The 18,209-nt window shown below is 41.3% G+C and overlaps 1 protein-coding gene across 1 annotated transcript in view; it reads left to right on the top strand.

Annotated features, from left to right (window-relative positions):
• Nucleotides 1-7,793, top strand: part of plpp4 (phospholipid phosphatase 4) — a 39,129-nt gene extending 31,336 nt beyond the window's left edge. Inside the window, exons 6-7 of the mRNA XM_070916168.1 lie at nt 5,848-6,018; nt 7,585-7,793. Of these exons, the coding sequence (XP_070772269.1) occupies nt 5,848-6,018; nt 7,585-7,793 (380 nt within the window). The remainder of the gene's footprint in view (nt 1-5,847; nt 6,019-7,584) is intronic.
• The last annotated feature ends 10,416 nt before the right edge of the window (nt 7,794-18,209 follow it).

Below are 18,209 nucleotides of genomic sequence, written 5' to 3'. Positions count from 1 at the left end.
GTATTCTCATATATTTATTATAACTCACTCAGGCACACTTCAGTCCGTCTGGAATGTCCAAAGAGGTTGAGGAAGAGCTTGTGTAGGAGAGCAGCAGCAATTATACTGCACTAATAATGAGTTCCTGTTGGGCTTTTGTATGTTAATGAGTGAAACAGATTCAGCGCCTAAGCTCTTGGTTAATATGCATCACTGCTCAGGGGTGTCAAACGAGTCCCTGCAGGGGTCAAAAGTCAAAACAGAAATGGGAGAGAAGGGAGATGGCCGGGAGATAGAAAACAGAATCTGTTGACAGTGATTGGTTAGACAGTTTGTGTCTGTGTGGCCAAGTATTTCAATAATGAGAAAGGTAAAAAGACTGATATTACCAAAATGATTAGAGGCTTTGAATCCACAGCCAAACCCTGTAGTTTGAAGGAAGGCTTATCTACTTTAAAGTGTGTCCTCCATGGGTTCCCGTGTCAAAGACCATACCAGGTTCAACAGAACATCTCCTAATTTACTGTGGTTTCCTTTTTTTAACAGCCTGCGGTACTTCTCTTCTTACCACCCATTCCTTCATGCTTCATACCTCATTTCATTCATTTCATTTAGTCTTTGCATTCGGTCTGCCCAGATGTTGTCCAGCCAACCTCCCTCATCACTGACCGCTGCCACCCCCACCGTACTCACTGGACACTAAGAGTGTACAGGCACGATAACAACTCTGTGAGGCTGTAATTAGGCTCAGAGGTGCTTTGAGATAAATGCTAACGTCGGCATGCTAACATCACGGTGACAATGTTAACACACTGATGTTTAGCAGCTATAATGTTTACCATGCTCACTTGCTGTTGTGTGGTGTGTGTGTGTGTGTGTGTGTGTCTCTCTGTGTTTTAGCATGCTAACATGTGCTAATTTGCAGTAAGCTTAAAGTAGCTGAGGTTGATGGGAATGTCATTAGTTTGGCGAGGATTTCTACATGAACCAAAGTACTGAACAAATTTGAATTATCACCTGATGATGGCGCATGATGAAAGGTCAGAGGACCACCAACGTTATTGTAATTTATTCTGAGCGGAACACAAACGTCAGTGCCAAATGTCATGGTTATCCAGCTAACACTAATCCAATACACAAGATATTTCAGTCAAAACCTAAACTGAATTCTGGTGCAGGAATATCTGTGTAGTTGTGTGTAACAATTAATTGTGCAAAACGTTCATGTATGTAAGACTCATGATGACGGAGTTGCGTCCATGACAAATTTATCATGCTGCTCTGCCACCTCCTTTAGCTGCCGCATGCATCTCCCAGAAGCTGGCAACCAGTTACAGCAAAATATTACAGAAAATCAAAAAACAAATAAAGGTAGTGACAATAAAATACCAAAATGTTCATTGAAACTCTGTATGTTTATTGTGTTCCCAACAATCATTGCTTTCCCAAAATACAAATAAAAACTCCAAGGAAGTAGTATATCTTGCTCCCTCAAAGCTAGTTATGCTGGGACATTTATGATACTCAGTATGAGAGTGAATACAGTTACAGCGCCTCCGCTGTCAGATAGTGGATTCTGAAAGTAATATTGACATCCATCTTGCCTTGTTTTCTGCCGTCTTTCTAAATTTCTGATGCTAGTGTGTCTCAATTCTGCCAGAAATCACCCCCCCCCCCCCCCCCCATCTGCTTCTAAAAAATGCATTCAGACTTTTTTTTCTTCACGTGCAGCCTCTGAACAAACCTTGTGCTTGTTTGAAGATGAAAAAGCAATCACACTGCACTCATCATTCTCGTTAGGCGTCTTTGTTTTGTCTCAGGGGAATTACTCCTCAAGGCTTTTTAAATGCATGAAGCGGATTCATTACCAAGATGTTTTTCCTTTTGTTGGCCTCCTCTCTATCCTGGCCTTTCGAGGACACATGCTGCCTCTTGGGGGGCCATCCTTCAGTGGTTATGGGGTACACCTAGTATTCATTCTATCACCCTACCGCTGCACATATTTTGGGATAGTTAATTATGCCAATTTTACATGTAGAAATGTGTTTGTGTAGATGTGTGTGAGGGACACATAATTGCTGTCCCCACTCATGTATTATGCATGTCACCAAAGCATTTGTATTACTGTAATCCTCAAGAAGTTGACTCACTGTGTCTGCAAACATATTGTTTGTATGCAGTACGGAAATAAAATGTGCATATTCATTGCTACAATGAACCATTTTTTCTTACGATACCTTCAGTAATTCAAATGCAATTTTGCTTTGTTTGATTGCCAATTATCTCTTCATATTTGTTACAAATCTAAAATAGGTCAACAGAATACCAACAGAATATTGTATACAGTTTCCATATACAGTTACTTCATATTTTTCTGTCCCGATTACCATCTATATTGTCATAAAAGCCCCACACACATTTTACACATTAAAATGGACCATTAGCATGTTTTTATAGTCTGAAACCAACAATGTCTAAAAAACAAAAATGACCTAGTTTTAAACTGAGGCAGCAGATACAGTTTCTGGTATTTGGGAGAGATACAGACACGTTTTTCAGCTTTAGTCTTTACTGCTTCTGTGGTTTCCTCCAGTCCAAAGACACACACATTAGGAGGACTGTACTGTAGATTTCAAAAGGTCTATCTTGAAACTGTGACTGTGGGTGAATAAATGTGTTCACCCTCTGAGGGTTTCTTGGCCTGTCCAGGGTGTTTCCCTGCCTTCCCCTCAAAGCACGCTTGGATAAGCTCCAGCCCTCATCACTCTGAATGAATAATGATAACAAGTAATAGCGATAAACTGGGTCCCTGCTGGATCCCAAGCTTTGTTTTGCAAGAAATTTAATTTGGGAGGTGAATTTGATTAACAATACAGAAGAAGAGAAGAAACAAAGTATGAAACCACAATACGTAAGATTTTCTCATGTAAAACTGGTGCGAGTTTTCCAAAGTTAAAATGTTCAGTCAGCAGACTGAGTCACTGGTTCATGGATAATTTAGTTCTGTCTGTCCAAATGAGTAATATAATCGTCTTAGCTATGGTTAGAGCTTTCAAAATGAATGGTATGAGCTGCTGTGTTATTGCAAATGTGGAGAGGTGGCCCAGAAGTGAGATGGATGGGCATTGATGGATGCTGAGGCTGAGGAACTCGGACGGCTTGTTGATGACCTCCAAACAGAAGAACTGGACTGATGAACTAAGCGGGTGGTGATGATGACTATGCGCAGGATCTTATATACCACAGGGTGTCAATTACTTTTTTTTACATGTTTGATATTTCCCTGCTCTCCATATGGATGGATTTAACAGGCCGAATGTAGATACTTGATTAATCTAGCCCTTGGTGAATTCAGTTTCCAAAAGGAAAATCAACTACTGGTGCTTAAGATATTAAATAGGACCCATTGGCCCAATTTAATCGCGCCACCTAAACAGCCATATGGTTTCTAGTGGGTGAGATTATATAGGCCACCCAAGGCGCCCATACAGTCAGCAACATGAGCTTGCCATATGGGTTCCATTCGATTAACATCAGACGTAGCCTGTTCTAGGCCATGTTAACTGTACATGTGTCTTTCAGAGACGTTAGTGTGCTTTTGATGGCAATTAAAATGTCTCAACAACTATTGGTTGGTTTGCCAATAGTTGGCAATAGTTGGTTTTGTCTGATGCAGATATTCAAAGTCCCTCGAGGATAAATCCAAATCATCCCCTACCTTTTCATAAAGCGCCGTCATCAGGTCAAAATTTCAATTTGCTCAAAACTTTTGATTACGACCAAATACCTGCAAAACAAATGAGATTGTCATCAGCCTCAGTTGCACTTTGGTCGTTGTGCTAATTACCAAATGTTAGCATGCTAACATGATTAACTAAGACCATACCTGCTAAACATCATCTAGCTCAAAGCACCACTGTGCCTAAGTGCAGCTTTACAAAGCCACTAGCATGGCTGTAGACACTGCTCAGACACAGTGCGTTTTTTTTTTTAATCTTGAACGTTGTGTTAACTCACACTACACCTGTTAATCAGCCTCCCTGTCCTCTGCAGGGCCAGAACCAGCAACTTTTATGCTCACACTGTACAGATCAATTGACGTGGCTGCTCACACAGAGCCAACAGAGAGAGAGTTGGTTTTGTCTGATGGTTTTGTTTGATACCAAAATTAGTCTGGGCCTACCAATTCAGGGCTAAAATCTGGTTTAATCTTTCCAGTGTCTGCATGGCTTTAAACTATAGTTGTTTTTCTTTTTGGATTTTGGACCATCTAATGACAGTGTATCCAGTTTAGTTCCAGTGTTTCATTTTGTGTCCATTAGTGAGCTTGTTTGAGGTGCAGAGATTTGGGAGGTCTGCACTTCGGTTCCTCTGCGAGTCTCTACAACCTACTGTATAGATAAGCATAAACGTTTACATGTATCCTTCCAGAAGGATAAGTCCTGCATTTATGGGGTGTTGTTTTCAAGCCTATGCCCACATGACACCCATGTCACCCATATTTAACCCACGTGGGCTTACATGGATATATTGGCTGGGTAGCAACAACGAGATACACATGCAGTACACCATGCATACCTTTGTGGAATCCAATCAAAATCGTGTTCAACATAGGAGTTAATTTTAAAGTAGAGATGCACTCAAGCGAACTACATTATATCCATAATTTCTGAGGTGTGTGACACCGTATTACCACGTTTTAATACAAAAAACAATATCAGCCTATACCAGCCATCCAATATACTGGTCTAAATTGCCTGATGGGTTCTTAATGGAGCGAACTCCTTCTCCCTGACAGCAGGACAGCCACTGAGACAGCTGGACTTTCTGCCTCTGCCCTTTCTTTCTTACCATCCTCTCTCTCTACAGGCTACACACGTGTCCTGGCATCCTTAGTATTCTCGGCCGGTTTGTGGGTTGAGTGACAAATGGCCAGCTGATGGGTGCTGATGGGCACTGATGGGTGCTGTTTGGCCCGCTGCAGCAGTAAACTAATGACCCCTGTCTCAGCACCACCTTTTACAGGTCCATCACACAACCTTTAATTCACACAATTAGAGTGCCGAGTAAGACACAGACCCCCTTCGGCACAGCACGGCTAGTTTGTTTCTTATACAGGGGCTTAGCTTTCACTGTGACCTCAGGCTCTGCAGAGGAGAGCTGCTGAAAAAAGTTTATATTTTTCCATCAACTATGTATAAATATATCAGCTCTACACTAATCTTGAGATGTGGTGTAATCTGGGTCATCTGTCTCATCTTAGTAAGGCAGGGTTTGCTTCGAAATCAGTCATTAAGAATCAAATGTTGTACTCTGCACAGGGATGCACACTGACGCCATGAAAACATTTTGCAAGAGTAAGCACATCACTAAATAAGTGTCCTTCAGTGCGTGGGTTGTGCTTAGTATAGCTGTGTTGATGTGGTGGTCTGTTTGCCTTTGCCTGCTCTCAGGCACCCGTCGCACACAGTGAGATAGTATGGAGGTATTTGCCTAACAGACTGAAGCTTCCCCCCTCAGTGAGCTTACCTGCGAGTGGGTGGCAGTAGACAAGGTACAAATCTCCCATCTGCCTTTGTCATAATGCTTTTCTGTCTAAAATGCGTCGTTATCACACTATAGTTGTCCATTTCATTGCTGATTTTACTATTTTACACCTATTGTCACCTGTTGCACTCTTGTCCATCATGCAGCGTAGTTGACTTTTACAAGACAGACCCTTGAGACGTGGTCACAGTTTAGTTCTTTGCTGATATACAAGAGAGGATGATCTGAATTATAATCTGAATGCTGTATATAAATCTTGACCCCCCCCCCCCCCCCCCCTTCTCTTCTTTCTCTTTGTCTGCCCACTCCCCTGCCTGCTAGTTGCATTCTCCGGTCTTGGCTTCACCTCCTTCTACCTGGCGGGGAAGCTGCAGTGTTTCAAGGATCAGGGTCGGGGGCGTAGCTGGCGTCTCTGTGCCATGGTGCTGCCCCTCTACAGCGCTATGATGATTGCATTGTCCCGGACCTGCGACTACAAACACCACTGGCAAGGTCCACCTAACAGCTCCGACTCAGATTTTCCTGCATTAATCAAAAATTTCTGTCAAATAAATGCTGTATCTTCTTAACTTACATAGTGTTAAATCTGCTTGTGTCAGCCTGAGAAAGATTGCTGTGCAGAAGTCTGTTTCAATCACACCTGGCTCAAGGCACTTATTATACGGACAATTCAAAAAAGGCAAACTCTGGGTGATGCTCATCGCAATCAGCTACTGCTGTAATCACATTTTTAACTTAATCAGCATGGCTGACAAATCAAGGAATGTACAGTAAATCAGGCTGGGCAGCTTGCTTATTTGCCCAACAATGCTGTTTTCTCTCAGCTATAGCATAATGCCTCAGATGACAATGAGGTAGCATTTAATTCAGCCGCCTGGGAAGAGAATTATAATTACAAGCTTCATTTTTCCATATCTCTTCTGATAGAACTAGAGGGAGACTTGGAGGGGCAGAGGGAAGGGAATGCATATGTGGGTGGGATGTGAGAGAGAATATGTGGTAATATGATGACAGCTCTGTCATATGGTGTTAATTAGTTTTAGAGAGCCATATGTTCCTGAGGAGCAGGGCAGTTACAAAAACAGAACACAACAACTCTTTTAACAACCAGGATTTATTCACTTCAAAAGCACAACACATACAGTAGTTACAGGCAAGCCGGCCGCTTTCTGAGTCCTGTCTGTGTTTCTTGGCTCTACACATGCTTTTTCTCCTCCCTCTCTCCAGCAGACTGTAAGCAAGCAGCGATGGTGCACCCCATTAAACTTGAGGGGCCCCAATCTGCACTCAGTGTAAACACAAGCTGGGAGCCCCCATTAGCCTGGCTGCTGAGCCTTGCTTGATGGATACTGATATTCTCACCATCCATTTGCACGTCGGAGGTGCGCTCTGTCCTCGAGGGGGAAAAGGCTGGGCTTCCAATCACTGTCTCAATGAGGCCACCAAACTAATATATTGCATCAAGTCACAGTCTATTAAAGTCAGTTGACAGGAGTTGATGAAACATTCATGGAGCAAGCTCATGCATTGTGTACTATAGTCTCTGAATGGTGGAAATCGATGTTTTATTATATTTCATTTCACCCAGAAGGGGAAAACAAAGGGAGTTTGGTGAGCCCTATGGAGAAATATATATTTGATATTATAGAATCCTCTCCTTCGGCTGCTCCAGCCACCAGCTGGCCATGTCATTTTGATCTATACCCAGCAATATAGGCTTAATATTCAACATGGCAGTGTGATATTATATGATGTATTATAGCTTAAAGGGGGCCGGGGTATAATACGAAACTGTTCAGCATAGATGACAAAGTGACAGAGACAGCCTGTCCGGAGAGCTACGTAGAACAGATTAATCGCATTGCCTTTCAGTTTACTTTCATCACCCTCTAAACTAGCCAGGCGTGATGAATGCTCGCTGGAACACTATTGCACATACAGAAACGCCTAATTGATCGTGCTCATTCCTAGAGCTGGTGTTATGTCTCTTCCTCCACGTAGGCTAAAATTAACTATAGATGCATACCTTAAAATATATGTGTTTTTGTGACTTTGCAGACGCCGTTGTTGGAGGAGTGATCGGGTTGCTGTTTGCATACATCTGCTATCGCCAGCATTACCCACCCTTCCTGCACATGGATTGCCACCTGCCTTATGCCAGTCTGGCTGCCGCCGCCCACACGCCCTCGCATCCCCAGGACGACCCGCAGCCCACTGACAATGCCACCACCCTTCCCCTGGAGGGCTTGACTGAAGGGCCAGTATGACTAGTGGCCCCCACAGAGACTCCCTCCAACACCCTTACCAAGCCATCAAGCCCACCTCCCCTTTCCCAGTGACTGACTGGCACTTGTATACATTCCAGCGGACAGTAATACTCCTCACCCATCTTCATACTGTTACACCCGTCTCTGTGACACCTAAATTCTCTTGTGTTTGTATATTGTTTTTATATCTGGTTCTTGCTCAGCAGACGTGAAAGTCTATATTTAGATGTGATGTATGAGAGGAACCTACGAATATGGGACATCACCGCTGAGAGGGAAGAGGGAAAAACATGTTAAAAAACCTGAGGAAACAAGTCTCACTAATGGCTGTGAAGGAGGATGAAAATATCAGCAGTGTTTGCTGGAATCTTTTTTGCTTAATGAGAAGTGTGGTCGGCAGGTTGTTTTACGCTGGAGTATATTTAATGTTTGGCTGTTAAAGGATTGGGACAGCAAGTTGTGGAGACCCAGAGAAATCCCATGAAATGTCACAGCAATCAAATCTATTAGAAAATGCTATATTTCACACTTAAAAACTAGTGCCAGAAAGCCAGTGACATTGTGTGTTTCACGTTTACATGCACGCTTCATTTTCAGAGGGCACCAGTGTGTTGGTTTAAAACTCTAGATTCATACCTTCTCTGCTTTTACTACTTTTTGGTTGTCCATAGCAACATAATGATACATGTATAACCAATACAGTCTCGGAGAAAAGCACTGGTCCATGTCACGAACAAAATATTCAATGTTCCCCAACCTTACTCTTCTACATTCACCCATTTTTTATTGTTCCATTTCTCCCCATTCTCCTGGGCTTGCATAGTTTTCCAGTTCAACCCTAATCCTTCCCCATTCCTCTTCCTCTCCCTGTCACCGCCCAACTGTATTTTTCACGAGCCCTGCAGTTAACACATTTTCCCAGAGGTTGCACGGGGACATGGACCCAAATTGTAGCTCAATGAGCGCAATCAATAACAGGCAGGTGGGAATGGCGTGGTGGAAGTGTGTCTGGACAAGCAAAAACTCCAGTCTGATCCTGCATTAATCCTCATTAAGGGAGGTCAGCCACTGCTGCTTATGAGCACATTAGGACTAGATGAGGTGCCCCACGGACTACCCAGGCATTGCAAATGGCTTTTAGCCCACTGTAGCCCCACAAATAGACAATCTAGCATTCAGGAGATGACGGGCCTGAACCCGGGACAACGATCGTGATGTATTATTCATCCATTAATGTTCCATTATTTATTAATATTTCCAGCCTTCATTTAGGGATAGCACGTCGAAACAAAGAAGACACCAAAGATTTGCAGCTTTTTTTTCCTGCTTGGATTGTATACGCGCTGCTTTATTAACAGAGATGACACATAGCCAGATTACTGGTTCCCAATCATCAACAAAGCAATGTGTAGCCTCTTACCAGTTTTGTTGGAAATGATGGATCATTTTGTAGCCTTGGTTACTGTGTCTTTTTTGTCATTGCTGTGACATTAATGGGAAGGTGCAATCTCAGTTTACCTCGAAACCAACCGAGCCACATGGAAAGGCAAAGATTATATATTTGCACTGAACAGCGAAGGGCGGAAAACAGGAGATAGCACATCAACACAGCATGATATGAAACGAGCCGCGAGCCAAATGTACAAGGTTATTTTGTAATTGTATTATCCTGTCAGTATGTCAGTCAAGCCTATTTGTGCATTTGTCTGTCTCCACTGTCAAAAGGCCACATGTTGTTTTTTTTGTAGAAAGCAACAGTTGAAACAGCCGCACCTTCAGCTGCTAATTATGAACACAGTTTGGCTTGTTACACCGGACGACACGAGGAAAGCTTCTCTCCGTTCCAAATTCTTTGAAACATCATTTACTAAAATCAGCCTCAATTAAGCCTCTATCACTAATGCAACCCATTGGCAGCTTCTTAAAACTGTGTGTGTGTGCGTGCAGGCCTATCCCACACTGATGCAATACAAAATGAAACTTTGCAAAGAACGAACCTTTCACCAGAGGGGAAAAAAGGTGCTCGACTCCTGACATCAGACTCTGTGACGGGACTTGACGAGACTCTGAGAGTTGACTAGAGAGACACTTGTAACCTTCCCTGAGTCTTTCAGCGCAGACCTGGAGATCTGTTACTCCTGACATCTTGAGGCAGATTTGGGGATAAAATGATTGTGACACAGATTCATTATGTTCTATAGACCTGCATTTGCCCGACTCCGCCTGTCATTTAGTTTTCTCCTATTAGATGGTACAGTGTATATTGGAAAAAAATGTTGTTCAGAAGTCATGTCTGTAAGAGTATTTCAGCTTTATCAACAAAAGATTTAAGTTTCCCACTTTCCTCCAATCATCATTCCATGATTTATTTTAATTTGGTGCTATAGATAGTTTTGTAGCGGTAGGTGTCACTTTATTCAAACAGTGGATGTGTCATTTTGAAATGAAAGTTCAATAATTTTCTACAGAGAAAGAAAAAAAAGATTAGAACACTTTTTTTTTTTTTTTTAATCAGATGCACAAGAGCAACCAGTGCTTGATACTCGCTTGAGTTTTTTTTTTTTCATTTCACCTTCCCAAGGACTGATGGGATAAAAGCATAGAAAAAAAAATTAAAGAATAAAGAATTTATTATCAATTATAATGAATATATGTCTGAAGAAAAACAAGAGTGTAAGACTTAAGAATCTTTGTTCATGGCATGCCAGTTCTATTTGTGAGAAAAGACAGTTTTCTATGAATAAGCATGTCTGGCCTTGAGAACTCTTTGAGCTGTGTTTTGCCGTTTATATACTTTATGTACAATAAAGGACTGCAGCTGTGTGAAATTTGTCCATGAAGAAATCAAAAGGAGCCTAATGTACGTTGTCAAAGTGTGATCGTTGGAGCCTACGTTTGTTGCTGTGATGGAAACTCTGAGTCGCTTCACTTGGATTCAACACATCATTGGACACAAATCAAAGTTTAAAGAAGTTTATCTGAAAAATGTCCTCCCTGTAATCAGAGCATAGGTATGACCACATTAATCCTTATTATATGCAAATGAACAATCTTACGTTATGCAGCAGCAGATGTTAGAATGAGATATATCCCAAGTTCAGTTCAATAGATTCATGCTTCAGCAGACCTGCTGTCAGATTGCACAGTGCCACGGAGGCAGCTGAAGTGTGTGTGTGTGTGTGTGAATGTAACTCTGTTCTAAGTGTGTGTTGTGCTTTTCTGCATCAGTTGTGTTGCACTCTTGTGTAGGGAGTTTCCAATAAACGTAAGTATGCTTAAGACTGCCTGTTGCTTTTCACATCAGTAGGATTTAATCGGGCTGCTGTCAAGGGGCAACTCCTGAGAGCTGAGGAAACTCTTTTCCAAGAAATGTGTTCCTATTGATATTACTACTTTTTAGTCGGCATGGTAACTGTCATGCTTCAGAAACTGTTTTTTTAGCCATGCTAACGATGGTAATGTTGGTCAGTCTGTCCACCACTTTGATGGACTGCCTTTCATTTCTTTTACAGACATTCATGGTCCTCAGATGATGTATCCTAATGGCTTAGGTGATCCCCTGACTTCTCCCCTAGCACCACCCTCAGGTTGACATTTTTTTTGGATTTGAGTAAAATACCTTAACAACTGGATGGATTGCCTTGAAATCAAATGATCAACTTTTCATCTATCACCATCTTCTTGTCAAAATTTCAATTTGCCAAAGACTTTGGTTCATGACCAAATGACTGCAAAACTAATGGCATTCAATTAGCAAATGTTAGCATGCTAAAACACAAAACTGTCGACCTTTAGCTCAAAACACAGCTGTGCCTAAGTAGTAAGAGTAAGCTGTAGACTCTTAGTCTTGTTAGTTAGCATGTTACATGTCATTACATAGAAACTTTTAGTGTTTTTCCACTTCAACAAAGTGCCATAGGAATTCACTCCAACATGTGTTCAGAAATGTGGTTATCCAATTAACTTGATTGAGATAAAGATTGTACGACAATTATAATGACTTGATATGAAAATCCTAAGGGAATGTGAGCAGGATCAAGAAATAATTCAAAATATAAAATAAAGGAATGGCAGCATATATTTGGGTGTTACACCAAGTTGGTATTGAAGAGATTTGTAGTTTTCTAATGTAATGTGTTGCTTTGGCTCTAACAAAAAATTTGATTTAAAATTGTCAGTTGACAACATGTTTTCTGCCACTGAAGTCTAACTAATGAATTGCTAGAATATACAAGTTAACATTAGTTACTAGTTGACACAAAAATGACTGTACTCCCAATGCTTGTGGCCTTGTTAGTCACAAAAATGATTTCTGCTGAACAACAAGACACAGATACTACAGATCAATAAGGTTGTTGCTCCCAGACATCTGAGTGCTTCGGCTGATGGAAAACTTTTGAGCGATGCGGGTTGTGTGGTAACAAGCCACCCCATCAGACCCAGTAGTGATGCAGCAGCCACTTCAGTAACAAGTGGAGAAAGTTGCCCTGCTGAGAGAACCTTGTACAACCTGAAAGGTCCTGGTTTCATCTCACACTTGAAACTACATGGCTCCAAATATCTGATCCATTAGGTGGAATGATTTATGAGCTGACAGTACATGATCTCATTTTGACAGTTTTTAGAATGAATGTCTTTCAATTTGGTCTGTGTTTCCAAATAATTGTCCCAAAGTCTTCCTTCACTTGGCAAATATCACATATACTTTATTTGGAGTTGACAGTGAATTGTTAGAATGGCATAATACTTCCTGAGAGTCTGCGCTCCTGCTCGTTATTGTAGATATTGTAGTTTCAAGGCACATTGAGCGCTCACACAACAGTTAAACACCCACGTAGCAGCAATTACACAGACAGCCATTGTTGCTCCTGAGCAACTCTCACATTGAAACCTTACAAGACGCCACGTGCTGTGAGATTATGTGTGTAAATTATGCACAAAACACAGCTCTTGTTTAGCATTGATTCAGCAAAATTTAGCAAAAATTCCATACAGCAGCAAAGCGCTGCCTGTCAGTTACACATTCGTTTGCCTTGAAAATAGAAGAGATGGTTTCCTTTCAGTACGTGAGTGTTTATAGCGCTCACTGGAAGGAAAGTGTGTCATCCCTCAAAACATCCATATTATTTCCCTGTCAAGGGCAGCTCCCCGCTTCTGGATGAGCAGTGCCATTATGGCAGTCAAATCAACCTGGATCTAATGCATCAACAGTCAGCTGGCATCTAATATCACTTAACATTGCAATACCCTTCAAGATGCTGCACACAACACTCCATCACATTCAGTGTTTTCAAAGGGGTGTTTAAATAGAGATTTCATGAACCTGTGCTTACACTGGTTCACACAGTGAGGAAACGGGGATCGATAACATGGTAATTAGATATTGTAGATGCTGACAAAATACTGAAAGGTGGTGGACATCAGAGCTCATATCAGAGAAACATTACATGACACACCTTCTATCCTATATGTATTTATCAACAGGGTATGCAAGTAACAGTAGATAAAGTGTACAATAGAAAGGAATTATAATTCAGATAGTGTATGCCAGAATCTCATCCACACTGATTGTGACGTTCATCAGATATCTGCTATTCAAGCATCCCATCAATCCTGAGTCCAGAGATGGCCGGTCAATCATGCAAAACTCGATTCCATCCGTTCTACCAGGAAACTGCATGACAGAACAAATGTGTTTAGGTAGAAGAGGTAGCATGAAACAAACGGAATAATGGTACTGGAACAAACATGTGCAAGGAAGAAAACTGTCTGCAACAACTCAGTGAACCAAAAGCACAGCTCAGAGATCAGGCAGGTACAGTAAAATGTTCTTCAGAAAACAGGCAAAGATCAATACCAGGCAGCCATGGAAGACAGACTTATCCAGCTAAAGAGCAGGCAAAGGGGATCAAGCAGGCAGGCAGAAAAAAGGCTATGTAACAAGCACATTAAAAGATCTGAGGGGGAGTGAATGGGGGCCGGTATATATACTGCAAGGCTTAATGGGAACAGGCGGGGAAGGACAAGTGATCTGAATGGCAGAAACAGAGGGGTTGCTGCAGGGCTGGAGGGAGGGGCAGGATCTGAAATGACAGGAGAGTTCATGTATGGCAAAGGCAGAGAGCAGATATAAAATCTGGGAGCAGAATCAGGCTTATGGTGTGACACTCTCCTCCCATATCACAGTGTTATTCATTAAACCAGGGTAGCTAAAGCTTTGCAACTTTGTGCACGTCAAAAATATTTTGAAGCAAACATATTTGTATGTCCTTAACTGGGGTAGAAGTGTTTCGTCAGTTGTTGCTTTGTTGCAATGGCTTATCTGTACCAAATGTTACTCCAGCAATTTAGTATAGCACTTCCATAAAGTTGGGGGACTCACAAGAGATGTAAACTGGTGATGATTCATGAGTGTCTGAAATCTCAATTTACTGCTCACTATATAGCAAACTGCTGAGTGTCTTTTATAAAGGGAATAGTGAATTAGTGAGAGAGGGGGTGATTTTGGTCTTCACAGGAGACTTCCTACAACTGTTTTCACAGGCTGAGGAGTGCTCCCCATAACGAGAAAACTGATCTTGATGTGTGAAATGTGTGCGCCTTTAAGCTTTGCATAAAAGCTTCTGATTTATTTTCCCAAAGCTGTCACAGTGCTAATGAGGCAGCTCTCAGCAGAAAGTAGAAGAGGTCTCGTTCGCTCCCTCTATGTGTCTGGGAGTGTTTATTTCTGTAATGGCGGATCTATCCTGACAAAGTTTTTCTGCAAAATATTTTCGTAACAGCTAGACTGAGTTAACAAAATCGCGCTTTAAATCACATTTTTCGTGATTAATAAAGTTTGTCACAACCAACCACAGCCTCAGTTAGGAGTTAGGGGTCACAGGAGACAGAAAGGGATCTTTTTCTCTAATGCAGTATGTGATCATGTTGGCACCGTAAGGAATTGTTTCATTACAGCGTGAGCTTTAAATAATGGATACCTTTGTCTCCCCTACTCTTCTAATTTGGTATCGCTGTTTCTTTTTGGGGTTTTTTGACGAAGTGCGACATTTCTGAATAATAAATGGATCCGGATGCCGAAGCTAGTGGCAAATGAAGGAGTCATCAGATTGGCTCATAATTAATGGATCAGCCGAGGAATGTGAGACTCATCTGTTAGAAGCCTCTTCTGCAGAATTGTAACCGATATTGGAAAAACTGAAAAAATGTGTTTCTGTTGAGCTCGCCAGGTTTCTCCAGAAGTCAAAAGTCATGATTAAAATGTCTTGTTAAGTGGATATCACATCTTTTAGATTACTAGAGGCACTCCTTCTGAGTTGTCTCATTCTGTGAGAAAACATCTGATTCAAATCTTCTTCAAGCTGTAGATGCAGATTTCCATTCGGAGGTTTTGTAGAGGTCTGCAGGCTTACATTAAGAAGCCAATACTTATTGTGTTCAACATTATCTGGGTTTGAAAAAGCTACCTCCTGTATAATATCTTATATTACAACTTTTATATTAAAACAGCATATATGTAAGGTAGCATGCACAATAAACCTCCAACTCAAAGTGCCAAAGTGGAAACTGACATTCATAATAGATCAAGAGCAATGAGCAGACAGCTGTAGATGTACCTTTCATGCTCCTGTAAACTCCTGAGGGTACTGTGCTATATAGCAGAACTCCATGATTTCTGTCATGCCTGCCTCATTACTACACAAACCACAATTCTGTCAAAGTGCAACATTCAATATAAACCCTCAAGGAAGGGTCTGGGGAATTGTTGTCAAAGTGAGTGGCAGGCTCGCTCTCTTGTTTCCTAAATGCTAAGTACTGATTGCACCCTTGTTTGGCTTGCTCAGAGGGAGAAATTGATCCAGATCGTTCAGACACATGGCACTGTCAAAAGTTAGCAGAAGGACAAACATACTTGACTGGAGGAATGGAGGCTTTTTCACAAGGCTATCTTGTCAAATAATCATGAGGTGTTTGAGAAACCTTATGAACTACTCTTTTTAACTTCTCGTACTCTGCTATGTATAAATAGATTCCTTAACATCTGCTGTGTGGTTTGAATGGTCGATGCGTCATCTAAGAAATATCAACTCAAATCTTGTTAATGTCTGTCAAGATCAATTTTTATACCTATAAGGTCAAAGTTGCTGTTCTTTTGCTTCATGGTGAAGGCTGGTCTGTGAGATGACTGCGTATCCACAAAAACAAAACAAAGAAACATGGGCACTGAAACATGGTTAAAATGCAGTTTTGTTACATCCAACATCATCAGTAAGAAATGACTGCACTAGTATAAGTTGGAAAGATGTTTTGCCGTTCTGGTTTTATGCTACCTCACAAAAAGCCATGAGATCTCAATAAAAGCTTGTATGAATTACAATCCCCCCTTTGACATTACCTAATCTGTCTAAACTATTATCAGAAGAAACACACTTTTATTATATTATGCGATTTAATTCTATTACTCTAACGTTGCCTCTTCCCTGTCTGCTGTATGCTGCTGTTGACTTTACTCCCACACGTTTCCTTCAGAGGGAACACAGACCTGTGTCTGTGTGTTAATGCGAAAACAGCGAATGTTGAAATAACTTCTCATGTAAAATGAATAACTACTCTATGAGACACATGTTATGTTTTCCTTAGACTGTAATACAAGACGGGCTACATAAGTTATTTTGTAGTCTGTTATGGTGAAATGCTTGGTATCACAATGTAAACAGTGCTGCTGAAAGTTCAGAAGTTGAAATCTCAGCTCTGGCAGTTTTGCACAAAGCTGGTGTTCCCCCGTTGAATAGGCAGGCTTAGGCTTACTCTGGAGGACATTGTTATATCCTCCTCTTTGCTGTTTCATGAGTGTTATTGATGGCTGAGGTGTGAGGAGAGCTGTGTGACACACTGAAAACCCGGTGTGCACTGTCAGCACAGCTGAACTTTAATGTTTGGCACTTCTAACCTTTAACAAAACTTTCCAAAGTGTGAAATGTACAATTTCCAACAGCTTTAACAAGGTTTCACAAACTGGTGACATTTAGGGTGTTCTCATCATGTGGTAAATGCTTTAAGGTGGTTGGTAACCAGTGATATGATTGAAAGATAGCTCATCTAATCTTTTTCATTAAGCTGGTGTTAAATGAGTTTTCACACAGCAGAAGACAGCTCAAACAATAGACAGGAAGACAAAGGTTCCTCTACAAAGATGTCACTGTGCAGGAGGCTGTTCCAGAAGACGAGTCATTAAAAATGTGAAAATCAATAAACATACCCTCTGTGGCCACACTGAGATGCACTGCTGCAGTGAACCAACATCATCAGCACCACGGACAGCATTCTCTGCCACAGCTGAGGTAACTGGGAACCTTCCTGCAGGAAAGCCAAAGGATTACCCAAATTATCTGCTCTGCTCCAGGTACAGCAGCCACAGGTGAGCTGCATTATGCTAGCAGCGACTGACCTAGTTGGGAGCACTTTTAAGAAGTGGAAGGACATAAGAGTGGCTGAGCCTGCTGGGACTCTATCGCAAACATACAGTAAAGTTAGAGATTGGGGAGGAAAGCTGGAAACTGTTATTGGCCCTGTTTTAATGTCGTCTATCAAAATTAAACATGTAGCACAACTCTTCTCCAATATACTGTGCCTTATTCCCCAAACACTTTTGGCTACCTTGGATAAGGATATGAAAGAAATACATACTGGAACATACTGGAAAAGAATAGCAGAACATAGAAGTACTTCTACTACTTAATAGAAATGAATCATCCAGTATCTTTAAATATATAGACAATGAGAAGATATCTGTATTAAACAGAGGCAGGCATTCCCAGGCATTTAACCCTCAGGTCTACATTGCCCAGGGGATTTGATTGTACTGTGAGGGGGGGGGGGGTTCAATAGTGGTTGAGTTCAGAATTTGCTATTTTGTTTTGAAAAATGGACATTCAATCTGTTTACCCATTGATTGATTAACATATTCAATACATATACTTGATTGATTGATCCTAATAGAGTGACCTGAAGTCGTATTTTTTTCAGTAGCATTAATACAGTAATGCAGCTGACAAATGTAGTGATTCTTTCCATTTTTGTGGAATTGTAGGAAAAGTCATGAAAGGTCGAAATGTTTGTTGAAAATTTGCACATTTTTATATTTCTGAATCACATTTTTCTGTCCTGTTCCTGCTCCTCATACAGGAAGTCAAACAAGATTTTGCTGAGAAAATAATCTACATTTTTATAACTGCTCATTCTGCCAACACTGATGATTCATTTTAGGAGCTGCGTGCTGCATGTGATACCAACTCAGCCGACGGCACAGAATTGTGAATTAGAGTCTGGGGGAGAAAATGATAGCAGGTCATTTCTATCTGCAGTTGACAGATGGATGGCACCTTCATAGGCTGGATCACTTGCTGTATATTTTTG

The sequence above is a fragment of the Enoplosus armatus genome, chromosome 12 (assembly GCF_043641665.1).
Source record: "Enoplosus armatus isolate fEnoArm2 chromosome 12, fEnoArm2.hap1, whole genome shotgun sequence".
In the NCBI taxonomy this organism is placed as follows: Eukaryota; Metazoa; Chordata; class Actinopteri; order Centrarchiformes; family Enoplosidae; genus Enoplosus; species Enoplosus armatus.
The sequence above is the reverse complement of the archived record's forward strand: the minus strand, read 5'-3'. Positions and strand labels throughout refer to the sequence as shown.